This window comes from Henckelia pumila, unplaced genomic scaffold (genome assembly GCF_033568475.1).
Source record: "Henckelia pumila isolate YLH828 unplaced genomic scaffold, ASM3356847v2 CTG_80:::fragment_1, whole genome shotgun sequence".
Lineage (NCBI taxonomy): Eukaryota > Viridiplantae > Streptophyta > Magnoliopsida > Lamiales > Gesneriaceae > Henckelia > Henckelia pumila.
The window spans coordinates 745,446-755,399 of NW_027331883.1; the positions used below are offsets into that span (position 1 = coordinate 745,446).

The 9,954-nt window shown below is 35.3% G+C and overlaps 2 protein-coding genes across 3 annotated transcripts; one reads left to right on the plus strand and one right to left on the minus strand.

The window, feature by feature from the left end:
• Positions 1–1,061: 1,061 nt before the first annotated feature.
• On the plus strand, positions 1,062–3,494 carry LOC140873804 (uncharacterized protein At5g39865-like). Its single transcript, XM_073277061.1, has 2 exons — positions 1,062–2,225; positions 3,311–3,494. The coding sequence occupies exon 1, from the start codon at positions 1,159–1,161 to the stop codon at positions 2,176–2,178; it is 1,020 nt and encodes a 339-aa protein (XP_073133162.1). The 5' UTR covers positions 1,062–1,158; the 3' UTR covers positions 2,179–2,225; positions 3,311–3,494.
• Positions 3,495–7,431: 3,937 nt separating this feature from the next.
• LOC140873767 (NAC domain-containing protein 12) lies at positions 7,432–9,404 on the minus strand. Of its 2 annotated transcripts, none has more exons than XM_073277010.1 (3): positions 9,062–9,404; positions 8,680–8,966; positions 7,432–8,152 (listed from the first exon to the last, which is right to left on the minus strand). In XM_073277010.1, exons 1-3 carry the CDS (start codon positions 9,246–9,248, stop codon positions 7,502–7,504), a joined length of 1,125 nt encoding a protein of 374 aa, XP_073133111.1. In that variant the 5' UTR covers positions 9,249–9,404; the 3' UTR covers positions 7,432–7,501. The 2 variants fall into 2 exon arrangements, with proteins under 2 accessions (XP_073133111.1, XP_073133110.1); XM_073277009.1 differs by having other exon boundaries at positions 7,432–8,155.
• Positions 9,405–9,954: the final 550 nt, after the last annotated feature.

Below are 9,954 nucleotides of genomic sequence, written 5' to 3' on the forward strand. Positions count from 1 at the left end.
ATTTAAATTATATACAACTATATAATTGAGATTTTGTTATTATGTATTTAAATCAAAATATATTGATTATTATTATTATGTGTATTTCATTATTTTGTTAGAAATTAAAAAAATCAAATATTTCGGGTCCAACCCGAACCTCAAAAATTTAACCTTGATTCGATACTTTTCTGGTCAACTCTGGTCGGGTTCAATTTTGACGCCCCTAAAACTGCACAATAAATAATAAAATATTAATATTTTCGTTAAGAGTTTTTTTGCGGAAGCCAAACAATTGAAAATAAATTTATTTTAAAATAATTTTATACTTTCCTAATTTATAGAGAGTGTAATTCTCTATATAAGACTTTATGTACACATAGCATTATCCAAATATTTATTTCATGCTAAGATAAATGGAAGAAAGAGTGATAAGATTGATATCAACTTGACTTACTAAACATCGTGATGAAATATAACGAAATAATATTGAAATACAACCGACCAAAATAACAAGCCGATCCGCATAACAATGAGTTGCAACGACCTGTTCTAGCTCATATGGACATATGTGAGTTGGTAATGATTGAGATGACGTTGAAAGAAATTTTTCGGCGTTACGAATTCGATCCTCGTGTGTGATATATTGTCCAATGAAATATTGTGGGGTAAGCGCTGAGGGTTGGGCCACGTTGTTCTCTCCCTCAAGTTTATGCTTATTTGTGCACATCCCTCGATTTAAATTTCGCATTAACAAATGAACTTGTAACTCATACGGAGGTCCCATCCTTTTAACATTTCTATTAAAAAAAATTGGAGTCTAGTTCTCTAGGACTGAAACTTAGAAACTAGGAACAAAAATTACCAATCGTAAGGTAACCAATTCAGTTCCCATTTCATCACCCATTAAAAACATGAGTTGTTGAATCTTAAAGTTGAAAGAAATTAATGTACCGTGTGAATGCAATTTCGGCATCTTTCTTTATATTCAAAAAAAAAAAAAAGTTCGAATTTAAGCGCTAAAATCCTCACCTGGGAACAGTTCATTCACATTTGAAAATTGAATGAACTTAACCAAATCTTTCGCCTTTCCTCTTTAATTAATCACTTCCCACTCTCTCTTGAATCTGAAATTTATCGTTTCAGGATTCTCACGTTCACACTGTAAAATCCAAGAAAATGGGTTGTGTTTCATCCGCACTGCTCAGCCACGACGAAGAATTCTCCCAAATCGGCGGCTCAGCCGCTTTCAGCCACCACATTGTCTCCCTCACTTCCACCACTTACGGTTTGCTAAGTCTCGACCCGCCGCAGTCAGCCCACCGCCATTCTCCCACTGCCACGGCCACGGCCACCGTTCCTCCCACCCCAACCCCGCCGCCGCGCTGCACACTCGGCTCGCTCTTCCCTAGCCCACTTTCAGAACCCCGTTCACTTAGATATCAGCCTCTCGAAACTATCAACTCGTGGGATCTCATGTCGGGCCTGGACTCAGACCGCATTCCCAGCTTCCGGTTTTCTTCACCCTTTGTTCCTTCCAAAATATCTGATTCTCCTCTCCCCAAGCAATCACTTTTCTGGAAACTTCAAGAGGAAAACGTCAGCCCTAATATCAGTGATCCTGTGCGAGAGTCATCTGGCTCAAAGGTTTCAAATTGCGTGGGAGATTTGCTTCATCGGTTTGAAATGATTTGCCCGCCAAATGGGGAGAATAAAGCTGTCATGTATTCCACAACATTGAGAGGAGTGAGGACCACTTTCGAAAATTGCAATGCCGTAAGATCAGCATTTGAAGGGATGGGAATTTTGATCTGCGAAAGGGATATTTCCATGGATAAAGGTTTCAGAGATGAATTAAGGGAATTGATGAAGGGGAAAGAAAGTAGTGAACTGATACCACCCCGTATTTTTGTGAAAGGGAGATATATAGGTGGATTTGAGAAGGTGATAAAGATGCTTGAGGAGGGCTCTTTAGGGGAATTGCTTAAGGGATTGCCTAAAGTGAGAGTGGGGCATGTGTGTGAAGGGTGTGGGGGTGTGAGGTTCTTGCCGTGTTTTACATGTAACGGGAGTTGTAAAACTGTGTTGATGGCGAGTGAAAGAATGGAGACGGAAGTAGATCAAGCGAAGGGGACTGTGGTTGTGAGATGCAGTGATTGTAATGAGAATGGATTGGTGCTTTGCCCCATTTGTACTTGATCCATTAAGGAAAGTTGATAACTTTGCTGCCACGACCTCACTGTTTGGTTCGTTTCTGACTCTCGTTTCATATTATTTTGTGCTGAATTCTAGCATATGGAGTTCTGTTTCATGTGTTGAAAGCACTTTCTTGACTAAGTTTAGAGGATAAATAACAGAGCTAGGAATTTTGATACAGAATTCATATTTATGGTTTGAGTAGATTCGGTGTTCTGCATTCAAAAGATATTATTGATCACAGTATATCACCAGTTATGAAGCTTTTACTTGGAAAACTGGCATATTAAACCCTGTAGTTTATTTTCTGCAATGATATCTTATGGTCTTTGCAGATGACACGATGTATGATTATATCAGCAGCAACCCTGGCTCAAAGGGGAGTAAAATTTTGAAATTTATGATTAAAAGAACTTCTTTAGGCAGTATAATGATTTATAGTTGGCCAAGCTTAGTTCCAGCGTCCTGGAAAGACAAGTCTACTTTCATGTACATCCATTTTCAAATTTCATTTTTGACTTGATGAAACACTTGTATGATGTGTTGTATAGAATTCCTAGCTACATAGTTCAATAGTTCCTTTGAATCTTAACTTGAGCCAGTTCATGACTGAATTCCGACGGATCCGACCTGTGTGTCAAACATAGTCATTGGTTGTAAGTCCACTCGCTGCAGATAAATCCCACCCGTGTTGTAAAAATTGTTGTCGGAAATAAGAATGTCATACCTATTTTCTTCAATGTAGACATGTTAACGTGCCTGACATCTACTTGTAATATGATATGCTCATTAAAGAATGAGCAAATTATTTGGCATTAGTCCAGCTTCCAGATCTTGGGGGATTTGTGTACGTTATCAGCGGATGCTTCTTGATGAGCTGTATAAAACTGCATTTCCCGAACCCTCAGAAAGGGTTCCGAGTTCAAGTCCCTGCACCTCCAATGTTTCTAAAAAATAAAAATAGGTATAGGTTATGTGCTACCGAATGCACGGAATACTCATCTGAATGATCTTATGTTATTCTTATCTACATCAGCTGATCAATTTTTTAGTAATGTGATTATGTTTGCCCTTGTTTTACTTTAGCATGTTTTCTTCTCTTGTATGTTGAATTCGCTATGTCGGTTCTATGCAGCGCAAAGGGAAACTTCAAAGCATATGATGCATGAAAGCTTCATTGTTGGGTTGATGATTGGTTATGTTCTCTGATACCGAGCTACATTTTGGTGCTGCTCATGAATCAGTTTGGTACTGACTTTGTTGTATTAATACCAAAAGGAATGAATAATGTATTTTGTAATGCCTTCATTCGACATCAATTTGAAGCTGAACCTCAAGGGATATTTGTTCATAAATTCGGAAAATATTTCATTTCCCAGAAATATGTATGCATCCTTATTTTATAATTCTTTCTCAGAATCAAATTCACACCATATTCTCCTATCCACTTTTCCAAAAATGGGAAATACACTCGAATTTAGGCTGAATATTGTATATGTTTGGGTGAAGGAAAAGATATTAGATATTTGGTAACTATTGAGTGAACAGAAATTTATACTATGATTAGCAAATGCTCAAAATGGATGTGGAAATACCTGCAATGAAATAGTCAGCAAATTAAATTAAATTTAAGAAATTGGTGTTGGGTCTGTGATATTTCAGCTCACAAGCTATATATTTTGAAAAGTGCAATCATTTGCATATGGCTCCCAAGTCCAAATCAGGCAAAAAGATTTCCAGCTGCTCGTTTAGCCTTTTTGCCTCCAGGACATTACTATAGCTGGGTGGGTCATCAATTGTAGGAGGAGAAACAAAAAAGCTAATAAAAAAATCCAATTTAGAAAATTTTATGTTCCAAAAACCCAATTTACTAATTTTTGTATCCAAAGTTATAACTTTTGGATCAGAATACGTCACTTTCGATATATATTTGTAGTGAAAAAATAATATAAGTCAGTTCGGATAAGAGATAATTAGTTTCACGAGAGTTTTGTGTTTCAATCATATCAGTACTATCACGAATAAAAATTTATATTCCGACCAAATTCCATCTCTTAAGGATATCAAATCAAAGTGAAAGAAGTAAAGAATAGTTTGCCTGATTTGATGAAATTGTAGTTACGAAGGTGAAGAATATTGGTGGGTTTGTTATTAGTAAAGGTTATGCGTTAAAATGTAGGCATCAATTGGGTGAAAGAAAGTGAAACGTCACAGTTTTGAAAAGAAACACGAGAAATCAGTGTCATATTGTCCTCTTTAATTTGTGCACACTAATTGGCTCAACACCCCCTCCCCCAACTCTACCCCCAATTAAATATGTCAAAATGAGTTAGGTTCATCGAGTTGATCCGTCCTGCAATACAAAATAAGTGGGTTGGGTTGACAATTTTTCATCCCGCGTAAAAGGTAAGCCGGGCCTATCACGCCTCATCTAATGGTGGGTTAGGGTGGGTTGCGTGTTGGCTTGCCAAAATCCGTCAAATTATACATAGACCCGTTGGATTGGTTCGTCCCACCATCTAAAATAAATAGGTTGGATTGGGTTGGATTGAGTTGGTGTTTTTTCAACCCGCCTAAAAGATAGATCACCCCGCCCTACCTAATGATGGGTTGCGACGAGTTATAAACCGACCCATAACTTTTTTTGACACCTCTACCTCCAGTTCTCTCCTTATCAAATGATTTAAAAAGTCTCTCTTTTTTCTTAAATGAATAGCATTTTGACTCTTTAATCTCCCACTATAGACGGCTCTGTCGGTAAACCCCACCTTTATATTTTGGTGGTGGCCAAATGAATTACAATACAAATAAATCTCATGTTCTTTTTAAATTTAGTCCCCAACAAGTCATATAATTTGGAAGTATTATATATTATACGCTCAAACAATGTCGGATCCATCGAAAAGAAACTTGTATCATTATCATGATATAATATTTTTGTCCATTAAATCGTCTAATTTTAGGTTTTGATACCACAACTCACTTTTTTTTTTTGGTCAATTTAGTCAAAATTAATATTGTTCAATGTCGTGTTAACCAGCATCAGATGAAATCATCTGGAAGCCAAAAAGATCAAAATTAGTATATCAAAATGAAACTTTATAAACAAAAACCTAAAATAGAAAAATTCAGTGACAAAAATTTATTTTCCCTTTAAATTAACTACAAGACCTGTGGAGGTTCTTGGGTCGAACCGGAATCACCAAAATTAAAAAGGTTGATCAATTCGTGTTTCAACATTTGAGCTTAATTGGTTAATTACGAAATAAAAACGATTTGCATTGAGTAAAAATTTTTGTTTTAAAAAAATATTACTGGATAATAAACATTATTTATGTTACAAATATTCGACGTAACAATTGCAAACACGTACAGGCTTGAAATTCAAAGACAGGAATAATGCATCTTTCCATCAAATCACTTGGAAAATCAACGACAGGATAGGATAAATACTACTTTTCTTATTAAATCGATCAATAAGAACGAATTTGTAGTTTTTTAGTGCATGAATTTGAATGATTCTAAATTTGACGAGATATTTATACTATAAATAAATAAATTCATAATATAATATGATACACACAAATATATACACTCCTTTGCCCACGTTAAATGTGTTTTGATGTAACTGATACGCAAGAGGAATATTGGGCAAACATTAATCTTCTCGAATTAAAATAAGGTAGAATATTGATTGGTTTGGTATGATTTGGCTTCAACTCGAGCACCATTAATTAAATGGAAAATTGAATTACGATTTGAAGTGTACAACTGATTAAAGTAGTGTTTGCAACTTCTAAAAATAAGTGATTATAGATTTTTTTCTTTATTTATTAAGAAAAAAAATCCATAATCACTTATTTTTAGAAGTTGCAAGCACCGTCTAAGTATGTTTAAAATAATTCTTATTATTTTTAACATATATCATTTCTTATTGTAGTTGTATGCTGATATATAATACTAATTCAAATTATTTCACTAATATTAATTGCCATATAAAGTTTGAATTATTAAAAAAAATTGCATATATATATATTTTGAGAAAATAAAAAAAAACTTATATATTAATATCTATAGTCTTATGGGTAATTTTTTTATTTAAATTTATTATAACTTGCTTAAAAATAAATGATAGATATTTGCGTTATATTCTCTCAAAAACATTATTATCACACATTAATTAGCGTTAATTTCTCGAGACTAAGAACCCTAAAATATCATCGATCAAATCGACACTGGCTATTATATTCTAGTTCAGCCACAAGAATTTCTCAATGTTCCGATCGATGACACGATTTGATATTTTGATCCATCTTTCATCAGTCATCACTTACAATATATCTTATCATAATCACTATTATAAAAAAAAAATTTGTTTAAGAGGTCAAAAAATCAAATGCTGAAAAAACGCAAGAAATTTAAACTTTTCATTCATATTTTCTTTAAAGTGCTTGGATGGAAGTATTTCAAATCCATGGATTTTATTATAATTTGAGTGCTAACAATGAAACATATAAAAATTTCAAATTCATAACTTAATTATTTACATACCGAGTAAAATAGATTTCAAATCACCACTTTATTGGATGAACTTAAAATCCATCATAACTATCATGAATTACCATATAAACACAAAAAAATGGATTTGATGTTGATGATGTTACTTCTCTAAACAACAAAAAATGCATTTGAAATCCATGGATTTGAAATAAAATTAATTAAACCATTTTTATCCCGAATGACTATAATTAATTAAAATTAAAAAAAAAAAACAAAAACCATGTTGTTTGTATTAAGTATATTCCCTTGGAAAAGTAACAGATCGCCTTTTTTTCCCCCCGCATGGGTTTCAAACTTTTGAAATAAATTAAAATATATTAGTTTCATGAACATTTCACTTCGAATTCATGCCATTTTTTTTTATTTTAATAAGTTATGTGTGTGTGTGTGTGTGTATATATATATATATAATCCAATAAATTTTTTTAAAAAAAACAAATCTTAACAAAGTAAAAGGAACAGAATAAATTAGTAGCATGCATTTTGTTTGGTTGACAACGATGCGGCAACAGAAATGCATGTTTTATTAGGTACAATAAAGATACTATGGTTGAAAAAAATTTAAACACCACCCAATATTATAAGATAATATTCCGAATCACCCTTAATTTAATACACATGTAATACAGTAACCTCTCACGTACTTACGTATGTATTAACGAATTATTATTGTCATCATTCTCATCATTACTATTATCATCACCATTTACGACCCCATAAATTCAAAAAAAAAAAAAAAACCCCACTAAAATATTTTGTATAATTATTATACAGATAAATGACATAGTGGATCCGTCGACGACGACGACAAGGACGCCGACCGGGCAAAGCCCCAGAAATCTGCGTCGGAGCCGGAGATATGATCAGAAGTATTATTATGCATGGCTGGCAATTGTATGTCACCGGTGTTGTTAATATTATTGCCGAATGAAAACGAGAAATCTTCGTCGTCGTCGTCGTATCCCGGAAACTGCTTGGAGCCGCCGTGGCCGTCGAGCTGAGACGCCACGAGGCGGTCCAACGCCACCCAATCACTCGGTTCGATATCGGGTTTGACGGAAGAAGACGACTCCATTTCGGCGAGGATGTTGTGAACCGTTGGATTTTCCATTAATCCGGGGAGGTGCACGAAGCCGGAAGGATCTTGACTTGGTAAGTAGAGGGCCCCACTGTTCGTTTCGTTCTCTTGCTTGCACGAAGAAGACGATCTTCCCATGTACGTGAGCAGGTGGTCCAGAACTACGTCGTTTTGTTGGTGGTTTCGGGTTAAGATCGACGCCGCCGAAGACGCCATCATGATGTGCGGCGGCGCGGCCGGGCTTTCTAATGCCTTGTGGTAGTTTTTCTTCTTGAAAACCCTACAGACCACCCAGCCTTCCTCCGGCCCCGAGTCTCCGGTTATATTATTGTTTGGAGCCTGCTGCAATGTTTTTATTTCAAGAATGTTATAATATGTTATGGATATTTATATTTGCTAAAACTTCCATAATAATTATGTAAAAAAGGTACTAAAAGTACCATATATTTCTGTTAATTAGAGCCATGTGAGGTTAATTGCTTTTGGAGAAATGAAGTTCAAAGATTAATATAACTCAAATTTGGGTATTTATTTTGAACCCTTTGGATTAATCATTGACACAAAAGATGGAAATGATAGGAGAAAATTTTGGAATTGGTACAAATTCAAGAAATAAAGTATATATTTGGAGATACGAGATCAAATGATTTATTTGTAATTTTTTGGCATCAAATAAAGTACGTAGCTTATAAATGTACATAGTAAAGTATTATGTTATGTGTATACTTCTCGTAAAGGTCAGATACTTTTGAATGGTATGTGCAAAGGTCAAAAAAATAACTAGAGGGGGATCATATCATAAGATGTAAAGAATATGGAGTAATATTTGGTGGGAAAAAAAATAAAAATATTGTAGCTTAGCTTACATTAGCAGTACTGGAGTCATGATGAGTGTTGACATGATCATCCAACCTATATTCATGCATGATCCAGTCTGATTTCTGGCCATGGGGAGCCCTTCCTCTGTAGAAAACCAAAGTCTTTCGCATCCCAATTCGCCGGAAATTGCTGTGTATGACCTTGTCACGTCCGGTGGCCTTCCAGAAACCCGCAGCAGTGGCCCGATTAGTTCGAGTACCGGTCGGATATTTCTTGTCTTTGTGACTGAAGAAATACCAGTCATTTTGAGGGGTTGATCCTATTCTGCATTTCTCTGGCCAAAAAAAGAAATTTGTAAATGATTCATATATATATTTGTTGGAGATAATTATAAAATGATTCATATATGTATTTAGATCATATAGATACCTTGAATATCCCAGGGCTCAAGTTTGTTGAGGTCGACATCTCTAATGACATCAAGATCGATTTTCTCGTAGGCCACTTTCTTTCTGAGGTAATAGTGCAGAAGTTCTTCCTCCGTCGGATGAAAACGGAATCCCGGAGGCACCCGGGACTGGCCGTTTACGGATAAACTCATGTCTTGATCCGACATTGTAATGATATTCTTTCTATATTGTTTCTCAAAGTATAAACTCTGTGATCACTAGCTTAAATATTGGCTATGCATAAGTCTACTCGGAAAGCAGATAGAAAAATTAAAGATAAGGGACTTTTTTGTTGTCCTCCTTTGTGTGTGGAATTTGCTAGGGAGAAGATGAAATAAGGGAGGTGTTGTGGGAAAAGGGTTTGGAGGAGATGATGATTTATATAAAGTTGTAGGGCTAAAATATATGCATGGGAATTGAGTTTAATTTTTGGTGTGATGGAGTTTGAGTGGGCCCTTTTGCTTCTTCAACAATACCAACCACATAATTCCAAAGGATTTACCATACAATATTATATAAGGGGTTGAATGAGCGAGTGTGAATAGGGATGCAAACGAACCGAATTGAGCCGAATAATGGTAACATTTTAAGGCTTGAATTTTGCTCGATAAGAGTATATTCGAGTTCGAGCTCGATTCGAAGCACGATAATTTCAAATATTTTGGCTCGAGCTCGGCTCGAAATAAAAGTCGAGTTCGAGTTCGGCTCGAAACATTCGAACCTATTCGTGAACTATTGCTCGGATATTATGGTTTGAAAAGCTTGAAATTTTCGATAAGCTCGAATACGAATCAAATATTTATCGAGCGGGCTCGTAAAGCTCACGAACAAGCTCGGTTCGTTTGCACCCCTAAGTGTCACGCCCCGAAACCG

Bases quoted from the DNA above. Each gene is read 5' to 3' on its own strand.
- LOC140873804 (XM_073277061.1), top strand. From the start codon at position 1,159: ATGGGTTGTGTTTCATCCGCACTGCTCAGCCACGACGAAGAATTCTCC.
- LOC140873767 (XM_073277009.1), bottom strand. From the start codon at position 9,248: ATGTCGGATCAAGACATGAGTTTATCCGTAAACGGCCAGTCCCGGGTG. The intron at 8,967-9,061 runs GTATCTATATGA...TTTTTTGGCCAG, and splicing joins TGAGCCCTGGGATATTCAAG to AGAAATGCAGAATAGGATCA. The intron at 8,156-8,679 runs GTAAGCTAAGCT...AAAACATTGCAG, and splicing joins ATGACTCCAGTACTGCTAAT to CAGGCTCCAAACAATAATAT.